This window comes from Lepisma saccharinum, chromosome 1, assembly GCF_977018435.1.
Source record: "Lepisma saccharinum chromosome 1, izLepSacc3.1, whole genome shotgun sequence".
In the NCBI taxonomy this organism is placed as follows: Eukaryota; Metazoa; Arthropoda; class Insecta; order Zygentoma; family Lepismatidae; genus Lepisma; species Lepisma saccharinum.
In genome coordinates, this window is record NC_139229.1 from 168,693,636 (window position 1) to 168,717,321 (window position 23,686).

Below are 23,686 nucleotides of genomic sequence, written 5' to 3' on the forward strand. Positions count from 1 at the left end.
TAAACATTTAAAAAATCTGCTGAGAATCCATAAAATGAATAAACAGATAGATTAGAAGAGGACTTTGAGAGAATCTATACAGTAGAATTAATATGACAATATGCGAAGAGCCCCAAAACAGATAAATAACAAACTGTCCAGAGAATCAATACATTCAGGTATTTCAGATAATTGTATAATCTGAATATGAAAATATCAAATTTCGGGATAGAAAATTATCACAAAATTTTGTGTTTGGTCATCTCTACATGCTATACATACATATGTAAAAAAAACCTCTGTCAGGGTTTATGGGCAATCAATTGAATGTTGCATTGCATCCTTAACTTCATGCACGCACCTATCAATAGTCACATAATAATCCTAAGTCAAAAACTTCTGAATGTACATGCACGGGTTTCCTTAGATAATAAATAAATTATACAATTAGAGAATATAAACATGCAGAATGGAGTGTTGCACAAAATGAATGCCAGAACATTAAACTGCACCACAGACAACACTCCTTCAGATGCCTGAACATGCTAATACACAATTTCAATGGGAAGGAAATCAATTTTCAACACAAAAACAAACTTCCTTCAGCATCAGAAAACTTGTGGGAAACTCTGGCATGTAAGGAGATTTGCATTACCGAGAAACAATGTAAAACATGAAACGGCTGCAATTACTGAACAATACTTATAACCCCTACCTCTGCTGAATCGGGACCACCTCCGTATTCACTGAATCCTTGGTTTGGCCCACGTTGACCACGGGTAAAGGCCTGATGAGAAACGAAACTATCAAAGGACAAAAGCAAACCATGCTCCCAACATCCAATGCAGGTATTGGAGAAGGGATAGTTGGGAACCATAACTACAGTTCCCACTACGTAACACACTTGGGGACAACACCTTAATTTTTTTTTAAAAATTATGCAAGTTGCTCCTACTTATGCAGCTAACCAAATAGACAAAGTAAGCATGTTATTCATCATTCTTAAAAATAGCACATGATACAAGTATTAAGCAATAAAGCTACATTCTTCAGAGCAAAAATTTAACCACAAATTTCCTTAACATACAAGTAACCTTTATACCTATTCAAATTATAACAATCTGGATGTGAAAATAAGTGTACTTCAACTACCCTACAAGAATAACTGCATAGCACCCAAAATACACATCCTCCAGGCACACCTTTCAACAATATGAACTAATCCATTTATTGACAAATAGGCCTGGATCTACTATACAAGTGATTTTTTATGCTCTTTCAATAACATTAAAATACATTCTTAATGTCACATCATAAGTATGTTTCATAAAAATGCCAAAGGCAAGCAGTGCACAAAAAATGACTAAAAAAATAGGTGACGAACTTCTATAATCTGTAAAATTCCTAGCTGGTAAATCAAGCAATACATAAAACTTTTAACAGAAGTCATACCTTTTTCATCAGGCATTACAAGGCGAAATAAATAGTGCTGAAGTGAATATTTACCTGCATTTCTTTCTCTGCTATCAGGTCATACACAAGCTGTTTTGCATACTGGAAGAGGAAAAAATAAAAACAAAAATTATTCATGAATTCTTGTAATTCAAGGCAAGGCCAGGTTTAGCATTAAATGCAGGAAAAAACACTAAACTAAGCCCATTCTGCAAACACTACATGTATGTTACACCCACAAATGCACAGAAGAAATATGTAAATTAGCAAAGCTCAGTCAGGATTAGTTGACCATCTAGTAATACTCTTATTTTAATATTTCATGTTCTTCATGTTAAGTATACAGTGAGTCACATAATTATTCAGACACACAGTAAATTTCTAACGTTTATGAGCGGGAAGGGAGTGAAATCTGTGTACAGCGTTGAAGTTGATTTTCGTTTAAAAAATGTCATGTTTAGCACAAAATTGGTCGATAAAAGGTTAAAAAACGAACATCAGCAACAATATAACGAAGGATGAATCCCTACCGTTGCAAAAATAGTGCCACAAAATTATTCGGACACATAGTAAATGTTTCCCCCAGAGAAGAGACAGTAATCTTGAGGAAAATTAAAAAAAAAACAAAGATGAGTGCTCCAATGGTGTGTGCTGAGATAGCTGAGGAGTGTGGAAAGCATAGTCATCCTGAAACTATACGAAGAGTGCTCAGAAGGGCAAACTATCATGGCCGTGTAGCCAGGAGAAAGCCATTTGTAAGTAAGCCAAACAGGACAAAAAGACTGGTGTTCGCAAAGGAACACTTAGGAAAGGATCAGACATGGTGGAATCGGGTAATTTTCACTGACGAGAGTAAATTCAATATTTGTGAGTCAGATGGGAGGGTAACAGTGTGGCGTAAACCAAATGAGGAGCTCCGAGGGAAAAATTTGCAAGCAACAGTGAAGCACGGGGGTGGTCACGTAATGGTTTGGGGCTGCATGTCGGCCCAAGGCGTTGGTAAATTGGCTTTCATCGAACAGACAATGGACAGGTACCTTTACCTTGACATTCTGAAGTCAAATCTAAAGACTAGTGCTGAAATGATGGGCATTCTTTGTAACTTTATGTTTTATCAAGATAATGACCCGAAGCACACTTCCCGCGTAGTACAAGAATGGTTATTGTACAACTGCCCAAAAGTGCTCCATCCTCCACCGCAGTCTCCAGACTTGAACGTCATTGAGCACCTCTGGTGTAAGTTGGAAAAAGAAGTGAGGAAAACACCTATAACCTCGAAGGCAGACCTCAAGGAGAGACTTCAACATGAATGGGCCAACATATCGCCAGTGTACACCAGAAAATTGGTAGAAAGTATGCCAAATCGTTTATCCGAGGTATTAAAATTGAAAGGGATGCCTACCAGATACTGACATTTCTGTTCGTTGCTTTTCAAGCGTGTTTTCCTGTCTCTCCTTCCATGTGTCCGAATAATTTTGTTTAACCCACAAACAATGTTTGTTTTGTTTAATGAAAATATTTTACTAATATATTATATTAAACATAATTGAAGATAATTAACAGTGTGCTCATATTGTGTTTTGTTTGTTAAATAAATATTAAACATTTATCATCGTATTATATCACGACTACATCAGTAAATATTCAGAAATATTATCTGTCCGAATAACTATGTGACTCACCGTATATTTCTATAATGCTGAAGTGTTGGCATAAGCAACATTTGCAAGAGTACGGCCATAAGTAGGGCCCGGAACGTTATGTTCTATAAAACTGTAAAATATATATGTAATTATGTCAAAAATTGAAAAATATGTCAGAAAAAGGTAGAAATATTCCTAGTAAATCCAAAAATATGCACTACAGTACTTTTGAATTTCTCATAACATGGGATTCAGTATCTTCCAGGGAAGATAGACTAGGCTGGGGGTGGAGTATTAAATGAAGCCAGAATCCTGCACAACAATGAGTAGAGGCACATATTTTTGGTAAATAAAAAAGCAAAATATCGGTACAAAAACGGAGTCAATTTCGGGTTCAAAAGCAGTAAATAAAATAAAATATCGGTGTTATAGCGGTGAAAAAATGGATGAAAAGTGGTATATAAAAAGACATATTGGTTTTAAAATTGTGAATATAATCCTAAATTTGATTTAAAAACTACACTTATTCCACAGAATTAACATTTCACTTCTAATATCACATTTATGTAGTTACCAGAGTATTAAGTTTATTTCAGACTTCAGAAGGTGTCGCGTCGGTGAATAAACCCTGAATTTCGTGTTTAAGAGTTAATTTCGCTTTTTGCAGTTCATTTCGCATTATTTCGTGACAAAATATGGTCACAAAATGCATCTCACACCTTTCAAAAACATGAAAAATTAACACTACAATGTTTTTTTTCAAATTTAGTTTTTTCATTAAAAACGAAATATGCATGCCCCTAACAATGAGATAACATCTTCCCTCAATAATGTTTCAATGAATATTAATTGTCAGCGGGATAAAAAAGGGGGTATTATTGTTCTATTTTCAGTTGGTAAAAGAAGACTGCAACTGCTTTTAAATTCTTCATTCGTCATTTCCTTATCCTAGCATCAATAATATGAACTATCAGTTGCGCTAAATATATGAAGAAAAATTAAATTATAAAACAACAGTATATGCAAGATAATTACGAAATTATACAGAAATATGTCTTATTACGAGAAAATTGAAGAAATTTGTAAAGAAGCAAAATTGGTAAAATATGTTAAAATATGCTTTATCAAGTTGGTCTACTTCAGATGATTTTCATCAGATATGTAAAGATCTCGTCCCAGTACACGATCTGATGCCAAATAAAAAATATGTTATAACCAAGTCCCGGGCCCTAGTCATAAGCATTGATTAGAATTTTCATTGGTTCAGACCTCAAGAACTGATAAACAAAATGCGCTATTATAAGTCGACCTGCAGCTTTATTGGTACAAGTTATAATACTTATCTAACACATCCTATCAGTTTAACAACTATAACAGAGTTCCTGCTTTTTATGTAAAAACATTTTCTTAGATATATCAAATTTCCAGATAATTCTGTAGTGTTTTCACTTACCCCAACTCTGTTTACACCTTAATTTTACGTTTCTCAAGGGACCGGGGTGAAGAAATTTAAAATTAAGTCTGAGCCAATGGTGATGTATTACTTAAAATTTAACCACTGATACCTGTAAACAGTTTTCCAAGTTAAAAAAAAAATGCCACACAATACTTCATAGAATTAATTCCGAAAAACGATGTAGAATTTAATTTAATTTTAGAAGGCCGAGTATTAGGATCTGAAAGTGACACCAACATAGGCTAATACTTTCCCCAAATCTGAGAATCTTGGTCCAGAGAAATGTCCTGCAACACTTCCATAGTGTGTCAATGTTATGGAAACTGCAAATTTCATATTTTTCATTATTTTTCTAACATCGTTGTGGGAAGACATGGAACTTGTAATACATTGGAAGTATGTGAAACTAGGACTATTCCCAACCAAAGCTGGTAGATTTCTATCATGTAATTCCAACAGTTTCACAGGTAAGCGTGTACTTCATTTCAGTATAATAATTTGCTATCTCAAGTTTCTTTCCCCAGAAAATGATAATTTATTAAATTTTTAAGTATTTTGAATTGTTACAATTTACAGGCTGAAGACAATGTATCCTACCCCCTTCCCCCACATATAATTCTGTGATAAGCTTTAACTTTTAGGTGCCCAAGCGTCTCGATCGAGACGCTGTGTCCAGGTCGTTTTGAGAGTTAGCCCCCTCCCCCCCCGCCACATATACGCCGAATTTGCAAAAATTTCATATAGTCTGAATCTCTGGTTCATTGCGCGTACAACGGTATATCACTCATCTCTCTAGGGCAATTAGCTTCCGAACTACACTCATTTAATTGAAACTCTGCATTTTGCTCAAAATCGGCTTGGGCAACCGAGGCTTACTATTGAAAAAGGGCTTGGGCGTCAAAAGGTTAAGTGGAAATATGACATTAGCCCTAGTTACTACATAAAGCATATTTTTAACACTTTAGTCGCAAATCACTGTTCAACTTGTAAAAAGTTCCATATCCATAAGTGTACAGCCTTTAATTGACATTGCAGGTTAGTGGGAAAACCGGCTTATGCACAGTTGAACAACGAGGCTAAAATATAATGTCAACCATACTAGACCGATCATTAAAGAATCACATGGTGTATCCTTACCTCTACTTTTTGAAGATCTCCACTAATTCTCAGAGGTTTCTCTTGTTCTTGCTGTGGACCATCCTGGATCACGACCATTTTTGCACCAGACTTCTCTTGAAGAGTCTTTATTGTTTCACCTCCTTTGCCAATTATCAGTCCAACTTTGGGTCCTGGTACCATAATTTCAACCTGGGTGAGGACAAAACAATTAAAATCCTTTTTGATTCATGGCTAAATAAAAAAAAATGATGTTCTTTGGAAGATGGTGACTTCATAATTGTTCCTGTTCTCTGTTGCAAGAGTGTAATGAACTGTGCCTAATGTAATCTGTCGATCAGAATTCTAAACCTAATCTAAGGATGTACATACATACTTATTTGGACCTATTTCCAGGTTCCAGGAATTAAAGTAGCCCAATAACACCCGGGGCTCCTGAGGAAGAATGTGGAAAACAAGTTCAAAACATTGGACAGAAGAGGACGTTAAACGACAAAAGACTTTGAAGCACAAACGTTTTTCATACTTTTCAAATTATCTTACGCTGTTATGTGGACATTCATATTAAAAAGTGTTGATATACATGAAGTGTAAAAGAAAATTTTGAGCAAGAAATGAGGTGAAATAAAACACCCTCTCATATTTTTAGAGGTTACATGTGTACGTTCAGCTCATGAAACTGTACTTACAGGTTTGAAGACACTATTAGGCACTACCTGCTATTCGGTCTACCAGGAAACAGAAAACAAGATAATGAAAAATTCAGCATTCGGAGAGTGTGTCTTCTAGCATGTACACACGTGAATAAGTATTAGCTTCATTATGTTGAAAGGTAGTACAAAGTTGCCTGTGCATATTGTACTGTGCCATGAAGGAACATTTAGCGGATGTGGCAATAGGGCCCCACACATTGACCTCTTGCGATTTTGGAGGTGATCAGCACAGTGCTCCAACCACCTTTACATCCCCCGGGGTACCCATTTATTGAGGCTGGGTGAGCCACAGAGCTACTTTCTGCTGGGACAAGGCCAGAGAAATTCCAACTGACTAGACTACTGTGGCTCCATGTTGAAAGGCATGTGATAATTCTTATTGATGGCAAAATTTGTTCATAATATCACTAATTCTCAATTCCAACAAAACAAGTAAAAAATGTTTTAATTAAATGTATTACTGTTTCAATTATGCTTATGAACAAGGTTCCCCCTCATTTTGCCAAGACTTTCAGGTTTTTGGATATCTTTTCAAAATTGCCCAGACCTTTCAATTCAACTTGATCCAATGGCGGACAGCAAATTTCGTGCAGCTCAAATGGGACACACTAGGAGTAGCCTTTTCGAAAATAATTTGATCCTGGTTAGATGTGTACTTTCCATGTCATATCAATTATAGATGAAAACTGAAGATTGCTGGTAAACCTGAGAAAACTTTTTTCTGGTCTTATTTGTACTGAATTAAGGATAAATGTAATATTTTTTTAATGTGCTAAATATAATCTATAAAGGCTTGCCAAAGTTTGTCCCTTTTACTTTCAAAAACCTTTATATCCATAATAATTTTAAAATTAGAATTTCGCAGTTATAGGCGATGTACAAGATATATCTGGCAGATAAAATTATTAGCAATGTTACCGATGACAGAAGAGAGATAAAGTGCCAATCCATCCCATCTCTATTTTCAAGAAATATCCGAGTAATGATAGTATTAATGATTATCACCAAAAACATATGCATAAATTATTGGTCATACAGCAGCAAGAAATCATAAAAGGGACGCCCTTTGACAAACACTTATCTTACGTACTAAAATTAAATTACATACAGCAGACATCTTATCCCAGAGGAATGCTACAACTTACCAGTGTGCTTACCTGAGCATGATTGCCCATTCCTCCCATATCAGACATTCCTCCTCCTCCTCCGCCACCGCCACCACCTCCTCCTGGACCTTCCGTTCTACTCCGTTGATGTACAATATTCATTATAAGCTCCCGAGCACGACTGAAATATTAGTATTTATGAGTGAGTTAACATTCTTAGCACTATGAGAAGTAGAAAAAGCCACATTAAGATCGACAGTTTGAGGAAATACCAAAATTTACCTTTTGTTTGACGAGCTTATGGTATATGAATGGAACATCTGCTCTGTATATTCACAAGAAATTCAACAGGGAATTTCTTAAGTTTGCTGGAAGTTATAATATTTTGGTCTTCATATGCTCATCCAGAGTTAAAGAAAAACAGCCTGTGCAGCTAATTAAACAGCAGTAATACTTTTCATATTCAAAAGTAACAAAAATAAGAGGAAAACTACTAACAGATCTGTCAAGCATGTAAATCAAACCAATCTTATGTATAGAACAGCATATATTCCTTTTATGAAGCCACGATTTGAGCTAACAAATTTGGACAACAAACAACGGTGCTCAAATTATCAGGTACTAATCACTTGTCCTTTTCTTTGCAAAAAAAAAAAAAAAATCAAGGCAGAAATTGCAAAGCTACCCTGAAATTGGAGAGGATTAAAAAAAAATTCATTTGCATACTCACTCAAGCCAACCATCTTGTCCGGGACCCGAATGTCTTCTGACTGGACACCACCAAGGCCGGCATGTGGGACTGCTGCACCCGGTACACGAGGTTGGGCAGCCTGCACAGCCTGTGGTGGTGTCTGTTGGTTTTGCGTTGGTTGCGGCGTTGTTGCACCTTGTGACTGTGACTGTTGTTGTTGCTGCTGCTGTTGCTGTTGTTGCTGCTGCCTTAACACAGCCAATTGAGCACCACAAGGGTCATTCACTGCTGCTACCTTCTTGGCTTCAGGTTCTTAAAGGAAAACAGCAAATAAGCAATTAAGCTGCTGCCCTAAGTTCCTACTAAATTCAGAATTAATAGTATTGAAAATTGAATTAAAAAATTTTGAGCGATCGATTTAAAGAATCAGATCTTCTAAAGTACTTTTCTTTTACGTAGCAGGTTGCTTACTTTCGTCCGAGAACTTATATGCTTGTGTTCCTTTAAATCTGAGTGCCCACACTGTTGACAACACACACATACATCAACACAATTTTGGAAGGGGGTGAAAATTTACATAAAAAATCACATCCTAAATGAATGAGGATGGTTGCAATTGCTTCACTTCCTGCCGAAATAAATGGGTTCTCCTTATAAAGGAGGGCTAATTTGGAGTTTCAATAGACACTTTTTAAAAAATTCAAAGATTGCTATATAGATAGCATCAGTAATGTAAAAAGGAAAAGAACTGCAGTAGTTTGGCAAAGAATGATAATTGCTGATGAATGAACCACATGGACATGTTTGGTACAAACAAGATGTTATTCATGTGGATTTTTTTTGGAGTAAGGGTCAGAATTAATGCCCAGTACTACTGCACATTGATCAAGGATGACATATGGAATGCAATTCACAAAAATACTGAGAATGTTATCTGAAAATGTCATTCTTCATCATGACAATGCCCAGCCCCACACAGTCAATTTGAATGCAACAACTCTCACTGAAATGCACTGGGAGGTTTTGATGTTATGTTCGTACACTCCGGACTTAGCCCTCAGTGATTAGATTATCAGTTTTCCTTGAGCTCCTTGGAAAGGCAAACAAGAGGGTAGAAATTGAAGAACGATGAAGCACTGACACAAAAGATGTCCTGCAGTGGTTAAGACAGCAGTCAACTTCCTTCTACGCCCAAGGATTCAGGGAACGACAACTGTGGTTGGATGCTCTGTGGAAATACTTGAAAAACCAGCTTAGTATGGTGCTTGTAGGACTTTCCATTATTTCCCCTCGCAATAGAAATCTGGTCAACCTTGAACGAACCTAGTACATCAGAAATCAAGGGAATAGAGAAGGAACTAGGTATTGTCTGAAGTAGACTGATGCCACTCCCTCCACGAGGTTGTCTGCAAAATTTTAAATTGACACACGGAAGGATGTAATTTGGCATTTTGAAATGGTATTGCCACGCATTAGCAGCTCGTTCAGCTACAGATCAAGAAGGAACATTTCATAGGACAGTAACTAATTTCTGTTGGTATACTTGAATTTAAAAGTAAATTTGTCAGTTTTGGCTCACCGAAACAATAGGGATATTAGACAAAACTGATGAAAGGATACAATGCAGAAAACAAATCCCATGTACTGGCTGTGTTTTCATGTTCCAGAGCCTCCTTTCTTAGTGTGCTGTGGCATTACATAGAACTACCGGAATTTCATCTCTGTATAATGTGCTTGTTATGGAAAGAGGTCCAGCCTATACAGTCTGTTGTCATGGAAAGGACGTAAGGGTGATGGGGGTGTGGGGTGGCAATGTTTTATTGAGAAATAAGATTTAAAAATGCTATAATTGTGGTACAAAACAGTGGTGGGAAAAATGTTTCAGACTGTTCTGTGTGATAAATGAGAACAGAAGAATGTGTGTGTACATAGATTGCATGAATTTCTTTAAAGCAAGGATGCAACAGACAACAGTGATACGCAAAAATGCAAGGCAAACACACAACCTCAATTGCCATGTTATGTGCATGTGAGATGTGGCAAATATTTTGCAAAAAGATGTGCACTTCATGGAAAACACAGGCATTTCATATTGTTTTGTGAATCTAATTGCATATTTTATCAATGGGGATGTCATTAGGAGCATGATCCTAAAAGTTACATCATATTTTGTACAATGCAAAAATTCAATCTAGGGCAATGCTGTAACGTTGTGGGTACATAGAAATTTTGCGTTGAATGATAATTTCAATAAATTAAACCATGGGTGTGACCAAGATAAAGCTAATTTCATGTAATATGAGCTTTAGTTAGATTCCCGAAATAACAAATCAAAATATATAATTTGTGAAGGTAAATTGAGTATTAATCCATGGGAATATTATAGTTCACATGACCAAAGGAAATAAACTGTTTCATTAAGCATGTTCACAACATGAAATGGCCAACTTTAAGTTCTATTGGAACTTTCATTATTCCATATCAAATGAGCCCAATTTCCAAGACGAAATGCAGCAACTTGAGATAATATTGTCTTAAAGCTTGCCATTAAATAGGAATCAAAATGTAGCACAGCAGATTCACTTTTCTGTAAACAAAAGAATGTTGTGATCACATATACAGACGTAGAAACAAGGCAAGCGAGAAGAAAATTTGAATTCTTGCACAACCTAGTTTCTATTACAGATAAACAAAGATAAGCTATGCTCTGACAATAGGAATGACCCAGACCCATGTCAACTATATGTTAACCAAATTTTCTTTAAACCGTTGTTGGCTTGCAAATGCTGAACACTGGTCAGAGTAAAAATCACAGTGTTTTGCTAGATTTGAGTCACCACCTACTTGGGCAAAACAGGCTAAATCCAAAAAAGACAAAACAAGGTAGCATAAACTACAAGAAGACTTTTTTACTCATTTCCAGCCATCCCTAGCTATAGGAGGGCAAAACAATAGATGAAACTGTTTACTAACAGCAGTGATACAAGTGGTATATCAACTTATGCCCCCCTTCCCTATACCCTTATAGGTCTCCAAAAAATATTGTTGCAGACATGTCAATTGAAATGCTTGCATTGTGCACCTGAAAGTAAATATGCTGTGCACACACTATTCTTCGACACAAAAATTGTCTAACCAAATAGACAAAGTCAGCATGTTATTCATCATTCTTAAAAATAGCACATGATACAAGTATTAAGCAATAAAGCTACATTCTTCAGAGCAAAAATTTAACCACAAATTTCCTTAACATACAAGTAACCTTTATACCTATTCAAATTATAACAATCTGGATGTGAAAATAAGTGTACTTCAACTACCCTACAAGAATAACTGCATAGCACCCAAAATACACGTCCTCCAGGCACACCTTTCAACAATATGAACTAATCCATTTATTGACAAATAGGCCTGGATCTACTATACAAGTGATTTTTTATGCTCTTTCAATAACATTAAAATACATTCTTAATGTCACATCATAAGTATGTTTCATAAAAATGCCAAAGGCAAGCAGTGCACAAAAAATGACTAAAAAAATAGGTGACGAACTTCTATAATCTGTAAAATTCCTAGCTGGTAAATCAAGCAATACATAAAACTTTTAACAGAAGTCATACCTTTTTCATCAGGCATTACAAGGCGAAATAAATAGTGCTGAAGTGAATATTTACCTGCATTTCTTTCTCTGCTATCAGGTCATACACAAGCTGTTTTGCATACTGGAAGAGGAAAAAATAAAAACAAAAATTATTCATGAATTCTTGTAATTCAAGGCAAGGCCAGGTTTAGCATTAAATGCAGGAAAAAACACTAAACTAAGCCCATTCTGCAAACACTACATGTATGTTACACCCACAAATGCACAGAAGAAATATGTAAATTAGCAAAGCTCAGTCAGGATTAGTTGACCATCTAGTAATACTCTTATTTTAATATTTCATGTTCTTCATGTTAAGTATACAGTGAGTCACATAATTATTCAGACACACAGTAAATTTCTAACGTTTATGAGCGGGAAGGGAGTGAAATCTGTGTACAGCGTTGAAGTTGATTTTCGTTTAAAAAATGTCATGTTTAGCACAAAATTGGTCGATAAAAGGTTAAAAAACGAACATCAGCAACAATATAACGAAGGATGAATCCCTACCGTTGCAAAAATAGTGCCACAAAATTATTCGGACACATAGTAAATGTTTCCCCCAGAGAAGAGACAGTAATCTTGAGGAAAATTAAAAAAAAAACAAAGATGAGTGCTCCAATGGTGTGTGCTGAGATAGCTGAGGAGTGTGGAAAGCATAGTCATCCTGAAACTATACGAAGAGTGCTCAGAAGGGCAAACTATCATGGCCGTGTAGCCAGGAGAAAGCCATTTGTAAGTAAGCCAAACAGGACAAAAAGACTGGTGTTCGCAAAGGAACACTTAGGAAAGGATCAGACATGGTGGAATCGGGTAATTTTCACTGACGAGAGTAAATTCAATATTTGTGAGTCAGATGGGAGGGTAACAGTGTGGCGTAAACCAAATGAGGAGCTCCGAGGGAAAAATTTGCAAGCAACAGTGAAGCACGGGGGTGGTCACGTAATGGTTTGGGGCTGCATGTCGGCCCAAGGCGTTGGTAAATTGGCTTTCATCGAACAGACAATGGACAGGTACCTTTACCTTGACATTCTGAAGTCAAATCTAAAGACTAGTGCTGAAATGATGGGCATTCTTTGTAACTTTATGTTTTATCAAGATAATGACCCGAAGCACACTTCCCGCGTAGTACAAGAATGGTTATTGTACAACTGCCCAAAAGTGCTCCATCCTTCACCGCAGTCTCCAGACTTGAACGTCATTGAGCACCTCTGGTGTAAGTTGGAAAAAGAAGTGAGGAAAACACCTATAACCTCGAAGGCAGACCTCAAGGAGAGACTTCAACATGAATGGGCCAACATATCGCCAGTGTACACCAGAAAATTGGTAGAAAGTATGCCAAATCGTTTATCCGAGGTATTAAAATTGAAAGGGATGCCTACCAGATACTGACATTTCTGTTCGTTGCTTTTCAAGCGTGTTTTCCTGTCTCTCCTTCCATGTGTCCGAATAATTTTGTTTAACCCACAAACAATGTTTGTTTTGTTTAATGAAAATATTTTACTAATATATTATATTAAACATAATTGAAGATAATTAACAGTGTGCTCATATTGTGTTTTGTTTGTTAAATAAATATTAAACATTTATCATCGTATTATATCACGACTACATCAGTAAATATTCAGAAATATTATCTGTCCGAATAACTATGTGACTCACCGTATATTTCTATAATGCTGAAGTGTTGGCATAAGCAACATTTGCAAGAGTACGGCCATAAGTAGGGCCCGGAACGTTATGTTCTATAAAACTGTAAAATATATATGTAATTATGTCAAAAATTGAAAAATATGTCAGAAAAAGGTAGAAATATTCCTAGTAAATCCAAAAATATGCACTACAGTACTTTTGAATTTCTCATAACATGGGATTCAGTATCTTCCAGGGAAGATAGACTAGGCTGGGGGTGGAGTATTAAATGAAGCCAGAATCCTGCACAACAATGAGTAGAGGCACATATTTTTGGTAAATAAAAAAGCAAAATATCGGTACAAAAACGGAGTCAATTTCGGGTTCAAAAGCAGTAAATAAAATAAAATATCGGTGTTATAGCGGTGAAAAAATGGATGAAAAGTGGTATATAAAAAGACATATTGGTTTTAAAATTGTGAATATAATCCTAAATTTGATTTAAAAACTACACTTATTCCACAGAATTAACATTTCACTTCTAATATCACATTTATGTAGTTACCAGAGTATTAAGTTTATTTCAGACTTCAGAAGGTGTCGCGTCGGTGAATAAACCCTGAATTTCGTGTTTAAGAGTTAATTTCGCTTTTTGCAGTTCATTTCGCATTATTTCGTGACAAAATATGGTCACAAAATGCATCTCACACCTTTCAAAAACATGAAAAATTAACACTACAATGTTTTTTTTCAAATTTAGTTTTTTCATTAAAAACGAAATATGCATGCCCCTAACAATGAGATAACATCTTCCCTCAATAATGTTTCAATGAATATTAATTGTCAGCGGGATAAAAAAGGGGGTATTATTGTTCTATTTTCAGTTGGTAAAAGAAGACTGCAACTGCTTTTAAATTCTTCATTCGTCATTTCCTTATCCTAGCATCAATAATATGAACTATCAGTTGCGCTAAATATATGAAGAAAAATTAAATTATAAAACAACAGTAAATGCAAGATAATTACGAAATTATACAGAAATATGTCTTATTACGAGAAAATTGAAGAAATTTGTAAAGAAGCAAAATTGGTAAAATATGTTAAAATATGCTTTATCAAGTTGGTCTACTTCAGATGATTTTCATCAGATATGTAAAGATCTCGTCCCAGTACACGATCTGATGCCAAATAAAAAATATGTTATAACCAAGTCCCGGGCCCTAGTCATAAGCATTGATTAGAATTTTCATTGGTTCAGACCTCAAGAACTGATAAACAAAATGCGCTATTATAAGTCGACCTGCAGCTTTATTGGTACAAGTTATAATACTTATCTAACACATCCTATCAGTTTAACAACTATAACAGAGTTCCTGCTTTTTATGTAAAAACATTTTCTTAGATATATCAAATTTCCAGATAATTCTGTAGTGTTTTCACTTACCCCAACTCTGTTTACACCTTAATTTTACGTTTCTCAAGGGACCGGGGTGAAGAAATTTAAAATTAAGTCTGAGCCAATGGTGATGTATTACTTAAAATTTAACCACTGATACCTGTAAACACTTTTCCAAGTTAAAAAAAAATGCCACACAATACTTCATAGAATTAATTCCGAAAAACGATGTAGAATTTAATTTAATTTTAGAAGGCCGAGTATTAGGATCTGAAAGTGACACCAACATAGGCTAATACTTTCCCCAAATCTGAGAATCTTGGTCCAGAGAAATGTCCTGCAACACTTCCATAGTGTGTCAATGTTATGGAAACTGCAAATTTCATATTTTTCATTATTTTTCTAACATCGTTGTGGGAAGACATGGAACTTGTAATACATTGGAAGTATGTGAAACTAGGACTATTCCCAACCAAAGCTGGTAGATTTCTATCATGTAATTCCAACAGTTTCACAGGTAAGCGTGTACTTCATTTCAGTATAATAATTTGCTATCTCAAGTTTCTTTCCCCAGAAAATGATAATTTATTAAATTTTTAAGTATTTTGAATTGTTACAATTTACAGGCTGAAGACAATGTATCCTACCCCCTTCCCCCACATATAATTCTGTGATAAGCTTTAACTTTTAGGTGCCCAAGCGTCTCGATCGAGACGCTGTGTCCAGGTCGTTTTGAGAGTTAGCCCCCTCCCCCCCCGCCACATATACGCCGAATTTGCAAAAATTTCATATAGTCTGAATCTCTGGTTCATTGCGCGTACAACGGTATATCACTCATCTCTCTAGGGCAATTAGCTTCCGAACTACACTCATTTAATTGAAACTCTGCATTTTGCTCAAAATCGGCTTGGGCAACCGAGGCTTACTATTGAAAAAGGGCTTGGGCGTCAAAAGGTTAAGTGGAAATATGACATTAGCCCTAGTTACTACATAAAGCATATTTTTAACACTTTAGTCGCAAATCACTGTTCAACTTGTAAAAAGTTCCATATCCATAAGTGTACAGCCTTTAATTGACATTGCAGGTTAGTGGGAAAACCGGCTTATGCACAGTTGAACAACGAGGCTAAAATATAATGTCAACCATACTAGACCGATCATTAAAGAATCACATGGTGTATCCTTACCTCTACTTTTTGAAGATCTCCACTAATTCTCAGAGGTTTCTCTTGTTCTTGCTGTGGACCATCCTGGATCACGACCATTTTTGCACCAGACTTCTCTTGAAGAGTCTTTATTGTTTCACCTCCTTTGCCAATTATCAGTCCAACTTTGGGTCCTGGTACCATAATTTCAACCTGGGTGAGGACAAAACAATTAAAATCCTTTTTGATTCATGGCTAAATAAAAAAAAATGATGTTCTTTGGAAGATGGTGACTTCATAATTGTTCCTGTTCTCTGTTGCAAGAGTGTAATGAACTGTGCCTAATGTAATCTGTCGATCAGAATTCTAAACCTAATCTAAGGATGTACATACATACTTATTTGGACCTATTTCCAGGTTCCAGGAATTAAAGTAGCCCAATAACACCCGGGGCTCCTGAGGAAGAATGTGGAAAACAAGTTCAAAACATTGGACAGAAGAGGACGTTAAACGACAAAAGACTTTGAAGCACAAACGTTTTTCATACTTTTCAAATTATCTTACGCTGTTATGTGGACATTCATATTAAAAAGTGTTGATATACATGAAGTGTAAAAGAAAATTTTGAGCAAGAAATGAGGTGAAATAAAACACCCTCTCATATTTTTAGAGGTTACATGTGTACGTTCGGCTCATGAAACTGTACTTACAGGTTTGAAGACACTATTAGGCACTACCTGCTATTCGGTCTACCAGGAAACAGAAAACAAGATAATGAAAAATTCAGCATTCGGAGAGTGTGTCTTCTAGCATGTACACACGTGAATAAGTATTAGCTTCATTATGTTGAAAGGTAGTACAAAGTTGCCTGTGCATATTGTACTGTGCCATGAAGGAACATTTAGCGGATGTGGCAATAGGGCCCCACACATTGACCTCTTGCGATTTTGGAGGTGATCAGCACAGTGCTCCAACCACCTTTACATCCCCCGGGGTACCCATTTATTGAGGCTGGGTGAGCCACAGAGCTACTTTCTGCTGGGACAAGGCCAGAGAAATTCCAACTGACTAGACTACTGTGGCTCCATGTTGAAAGGCATGTGATAATTCTTATTGATGGCAAAATTTGTTCATAATATCACTAATTCTCAATTCCAACAAAACAAGTAAAAAATGTTTTAATTAAATGTATTACTGTTTCAATTATGCTTATGAACAAGGTTCCCCCTCATTTTGCCAAGACTTTCAGGTTTTTGGATATCTTTTCAAAATTGCCCAGACCTTTCAATTCAACTTGATCCAATGGCGGACAGCAAATTTCGTGCAGCTCAAATGGGACACACTAGGAGTAGCCTTTTCGAAAATAATTTGATCCTGGTTAGATGTGTACTTTCCATGTCATATCAATTATAGATGAAAACTGAAGATTGCTGGTAAACCTGAGAAAACTTTTTTCTGGTCTTATTTGTACTGAATTAAGGATAAATGTAATATTTTTTTAATGTGCTAAATATAATCTATAAAGGCTTGCCAAAGTTTGTCCCTTTTACTTTCAAAAACCTTTATATCCATAATAATTTTAAAATTAGAATTTCGCAGTTATAGGCGATGTACAAGATATATCTGGCAGATAAAATTATTAGCAATGTTACCGATGACAGAAGAGAGATAAAGTGCCAATCCATCCCATCTCTATTTTCAAGAAATATCCGAGTAATGATAGTATTAATGATTATCACCAAAAACATATGCATAAATTATTGGTCATACAGCAGCAAGAAATCATAAAAGGGACGCCCTTTGACAAACACTTATCTTACGTACTAAAATTAAATTACATACAGCAGACATCTTATCCCAGAGGAATGCTACAACTTACCAGTGTGCTTACCTGAGCATGATTGCCCATTCCTCCCATATCAGACATTCCTCCTCCTCCTCCGCCACCGCCACCACCTCCTCCTGGACCTTCCGTTCTACTCCGTTGATGTACAATATTCATTATAAGCTCCCGAGCACGACTGAAATATTAGTATTTATGAGTGAGTTAACATTCTTAGCACTATGAGAAGTAGAAAAAGCCACATTAAGATCGACAGTTTGAGGAAATACCAAAATTTACCTTTTGTTTGACGAGCTTATGGTATATGAATGGAACATCTGCTCTGTATATTCACAAGAAATTCAACAGGGAATTTCTTAAGTTTGCTGGAAGTTATAATATTTTGGTCTTCATATGCTCATCCAGAGTTAAAGAAAAACAGCCTGTGCAGCTAATTAAACAGCAGTAATACTTTTCATATTCAAAAGTAACAAAAATAAGAGGAAAACTACTAACAGATCTGTCAAGCATGTAAATCAAACCAATCTTATGTATAGAACAGCATATATTCCTTTTATGAAGCCACGATTTGAGCTAACAAATTTGGACAACAAACAACGGTGCTCAAATTATCAGGTACTAATCACTTGTCCTTTTCTTTGCAAAAAAAAAAAAAAAAAAAAAATCAAGGCAGAAATTGCAAAGCTACCCTGAAATTGGAGAGGATTAAAAAAAAAATCATTTGCATACTCACTCAAGCCAACCATCTTGTCCGGGACCCGAATGTCTTCTGACTGGACACCACCAAGGCCGGCATGTGGGACTGCTGCACCCGTTACACGAGGTTGGGCAGCCTGCACAGCCTGTGGTGGTGTCTGTTGGTTTTGCGTTGGTTGCGGCGTTGTTGCACCTTGTGACTGTGACTGTTGTTGTTGCTGCTGCTGTTGCTGTTGTTGCTGCTGCCTTAACGCAGCCAATTGAGCACCACAAGGGTCATTCACTGCTGCTACCTTCTTGGCTTCAGGTTCTTAAAGGAAAACAGCAAATAAGCAATTAAGCTGCTGCCCTAAGTTCCTACTAAATTCAGAATTAATAGTATTGAAAATTGAATTAAAAAATTTTGAGCGATCGATTTAAAGAATCAGATCTTCTAAAGTACTTTTCTTTTACGTAGCAGGTTGCTTACTTTCGTCCGAGAACTTATATGCTTGTGTTCCTTTAAATCTGAGTGCCCACACTGTTGACAACACACACATACATCAACACAATTTTGGAAGGGGGTGAAAATTTACATAAAAAATCACATCCTAAATGAATGAGGATGGTTGCAATTGCTTCACTTCCTGCCGAAATAAATGGGTTCTCCTTATAAAGGAGGGCTAATTTGGAGTTTCAATAGACACTTTTTAAAAAATTCAAAGATTGCTATATAGATAGCATCAGTAATGTAAAAAGGAAAAGAACTGCAGTAGTTTGGCAAAGAATGATAATTGCTGATGAATGAACCACATGGACATGTTTGGTACAAACAAGATGTTATTCATGTGGATTTTTTTTGGAGTAAGGGTCAGAATTAATGCCCAGTACTACTGCACATTGATCAAGGATGACATATGGAATGCAATTCACAAAAATACTGAGAATGTTATCTGAAAATGTCATTCTTCATCATGACAATGCCCAGCCCCACACAGTCAATTTGAATGCAACAACTCTCACTGAAATGCACTGGGAGGTTTTGATGTTATGTTCGTACACTCCGGACTTAGCCCTCAGTGATTAGATTATCAGTTTTCCTTGAGCTCCTTGGAAAGGCAAACAAGAGGGTAGAAATTGAAGAACGATGAAGCACTGACACAAAAGATGTCCTGCAGTGGTTAAGACAGCAGTCAACTTCCTTCTACGCCCAAGGATTCAGGGAACGACAACTGTGGTTGGATGCTCTGCGGAAATACTTGAAAAACCAGCTTAGTATGGTGCTTGTAGGACTTTCCATTATTTCCCCTCGCAATAGAAATCTGGTCAACCTTGAACGAACCTAGTACATCAGAAATCAAGGGAATAGAGAAGGAACTAGGTATTGTCTGAAGTAGACTGATGCCACTCCCTCCACGAGGTTGTCTGCAAAATTTTAAATTGACACACGGAAGGATGTAATTTGGCATTTTGAAATGGTATTGCCACGCATTAGCAGCTCGTTCAGCTACAGATCAAGAAGGAACATTTCATAGGACAGTAACTAATTTCTGTTGGTATACTTGAATTTAAAAGTAAATTTGTCAGTTTTGGCTCACCGAAACAATAGGGATATTAGACAAAACTGATGAAAGGATACAATGCAGAAAACAAATCCCATGTACTGGCTGTGTTTTCATGTTCCAGAGCCTCCTTTCTTAGTGTGCTGTGGCATTACATAGAACTACCGGAATTTCATCTCTGTATAATGTGCTTGTTATGGAAAGAGGTCCAGCCTATACAGTCTGTTGTCATGGAAAGGACGTAAGGGTGATGGGGGTGTGGGGTGGCAATGTTTTATTGAGAAATAAGATTTAAAAATGCTATAATTGTGGTACAAAACAGTGGTGGGAAAAATGTTTCAGACTGTTCTGTGTGATAAATGAGAACAGAAGAATGTGTGTGTACATAGATTGCATGAATTTCTTTAAAGCAAGGATGCAACAGACAACAGTGATACGCAAAAATGCAAGGCAAACACACAACCTCAATTGCCATGTTATGTGCATGTGAGATGTGGCAAATATTTTGCAAAAAGATGTGCACTTCATGGAAAACACAGGCATTTCATATTGTTTTGTGAATCTAATTGCATATTTTATCAATGGGGATGTCATTAGGAGCATGATCCTAAAAGTTACATCATATTTTGTACAATGCAAAAATTCAATCTAGGGCAATGCTGTAACGTTGTGGGTACATAGAAATTTTGCGTTGAATGATAATTTCAATAAATTAAACCATGGGTGTGACCAAGATAAAGCTAATTTCATGTAATATGAGCTTTAGTTAGATTCCCGAAATAACAAATCAAAATATATAATTTGTGAAGGTAAATTGAGTATTAATCCATGGGAATATTATAGTTCACATGACCAAAGGAAATAAACTGTTTCATTAAGCATGTTCACAACATGAAATGGCCAACTTTAAGTTCTATTGGAACTTTCATTATTCCATATCAAATGAGCCCAATTTCCAAGACGAAATGCAGCAACTTGAGATAATATTGTCTTAAAGCTTGCCATTAAATAGGAATCAAAATGTAGCACAGCAGATTCACTTTTCTGTAAACAAAAGAATGTTGTGATCACATATACAGACGTAGAAACAAGGCAAGCGAGAAGAAAATTTGAATTCTTGCACAACCTAGTTTCTATTACAGATAAACAAAGATAAGCTATGCTCTGACAATAGGAATGACCCAGACCCATGTCAACTATATGTTAACCAAATTTTCTTTAAACCGTTGTTGGCTTGCAAATGCTGAACACTGGTCAGAGTAAAAATCACAGTGTTTTGCTAGATTTGAGTCACCACCTACTTGGGCAAACCAGGCTAAATCCAAAAAAGACAAAACAAGGTAGCATAAACTACAAGAAGACTTTTTTACTCATTTCCAGCCATCCCTAGCTATAGGAGGGCAAAACAATAGATGAAACTGTTTACTAACAGCAGTGATACAAGTGGTATATCAACTTATGCCCCCCTTCCCTATACCCTTATAGGTCTCCAAAAAATATTGTTGCAGACATGTCAATTGAAATGCTTGCATTGTGCACCTGAAAGTAAATATGCTGTGCACACACTATTCTTCGACACAAAAATTGTCTAACCAAATAGACAAAGTCAGCATGTTATTCATCATTCTTAAAAATAGCACATGATACAAGTATTAAGCAATAAAGCTACATTCTTCAGAGCAAAAATTTAACCACAAATTTCCTTAACATACAAGTAACCTTTATACCTATTCAAATTATAACAATCTGGATGTGAAAATAAGTGTACTTCAACTACCCTACAAGAATAACTGCATAGCACCCAAAATACACGTCCTCCAGGCACACCTTTCAACAATATGAACTAATCCATTTATTGACAAATAGGCCTGGATCTACTATACAAGTGATTTTTTATGCTCTTTCAATAACATTAAAATACATTCTTAATGTCACATCATAAGTATGTTTCATAAAAATGCCAAAGGCAAGCAGTGCACAAAAAATGACTAAAAAAATAGGTGACGAACTTCTATAATCTGTAAAATTCCTAGCTGGTAAATCAAGCAATACATAAAACTTTTAACAGAAGTCATACCTTTTTCATCAGGCATTACAAGGCGAAATAAATAGTGCTGAAGTGAATATTTACCTGCATTTCTTTCTCTGCTATCAGGTCATACACAAGCTGTTTTGCATACTGGAAGAGGAAAAAATAAAAACAAAAATTATTCATGAATTCTTGTAATTCAAGGCAAGGCCAGGTTTAGCATTAAATGCAGGAAAAAACACTAAACTAAGCCCATTCTGCAAACACTACATGTATGTTACACCCACAAATGCACAGAAGAAATATGTAAATTAGCAAAGCTCAGTCAGGATTAGTTGACCATCTAGTAATACTCTTATTTTAATATTTCATGTTCTTCATGTTAAGTATACAGTGAGTCACATAATTATTCAGACACACAGTAAATTTCTAACGTTTATGAGCGGGAAGGGAGTGAAATCTGTGTACAGCGTTGAAGTTGATTTTCGTTTAAAAAATGTCATGTTTAGCACAAAATTGGTCGATAAAAGGTTAAAAAACGAACATCAGCAACAATATAACGAAGGATGAATCCCTACCGTTGCAAAAATAGTGCCACAAAATTATTCGGACACATAGTAAATGTTTCCCCCAGAGAAGAGACAGTAATCTTGAGGAAAATTAAAAAAAAAACAAAGATGAGTGCTCCAATGGTGTGTGCTGAGATAGCTGAGGAGTGTGGAAAGCATAGTCATCCTGAAACTATACGAAGAGTGCTCAGAAGGGCAAACTATCATGGCCGTGTAGCCAGGAGAAAGCCATTTGTAAGTAAGCCAAACAGGACAAAAAGACTGGTGTTCGCAAAGGAACACTTAGGAAAGGATCAGACATGGTGGAATCGGGTAATTTTCACTGACGAGAGTAAATTCAATATTTGTGAGTCAGATGGGAGGGTAACAGTGTGGCGTAAACCAAATGAGGAGCTCCGAGGGAAAAATTTGCAAGCAACAGTGAAGCACGGGGGTGGTCACGTAATGGTTTGGGGCTGCATGTCGGCCCAAGGCGTTGGTAAATTGGCTTTCATCGAACAGACAATGGACAGGTACCTTTACCTTGACATTCTGAAGTCAAATCTAAAGACTAGTGCTGAAATGATGGGCATTCTTTGTAACTTTATGTTTTATCAAGATAATGACCCGAAGCACACTTCCCGCGTAGTACAAGAATGGTTATTGTACAACTGCCCAAAAGTGCTCCATCCTCCACCGCAGTCTCCAGACTTGAACGTCATTGAGCACCTCTGGTGTAAGTTGGAAAAAGAAGTGAGGAAAACACCTATAACCTCGAAGGCAGACCTCAAGGAGAGACTTCAACATGAATGGGCCAACATATCGCCAGTGTACACCAGAAAATTGGTAGAAAGTATGCCAAATCGTTTATCCGAGGTATTAAAATTGAAAGGGATGCCTACCAGATACTGACATTTCTGTTCATTGCTTTTCAAGCGTGTTTTCCTGTCTCTCCTTCCATGTGTCCGAATAATTTTGTTTAACCCACAAACAATGTTTGTTTTGTTTAATGAAAATATTTTACTAATATATTATATTAAACATAATTGAAGATAATTAA

General features: G+C 36.2%; 1 protein-coding gene across 1 annotated transcript in view; it reads right to left on the bottom strand.

Moving 5' to 3' along the window:
- LOC145987020 (uncharacterized) overlaps positions 1–22,142 on the bottom strand; it is a 58,606-nt gene extending 36,464 nt beyond the window's left edge. Inside the window, 11 exon segments of the mRNA XM_083121485.1 lie at positions 695–766; positions 1,486–1,533; positions 5,668–5,838; positions 7,505–7,646; positions 8,192–8,468; positions 9,587–9,644; positions 11,831–11,878; positions 16,012–16,182; positions 17,849–17,990; positions 18,542–18,818; positions 22,127–22,142. Coding sequence (XP_082977611.1) covers positions 695–766; positions 1,486–1,533; positions 5,668–5,838; positions 7,505–7,646; positions 8,192–8,468; positions 9,587–9,644; positions 11,831–11,878; positions 16,012–16,182; positions 17,849–17,990; positions 18,542–18,818; positions 22,127–22,142 — 1,422 coding nt within the window.
- Positions 22,143–23,686: the final 1,544 nt, after the last annotated feature.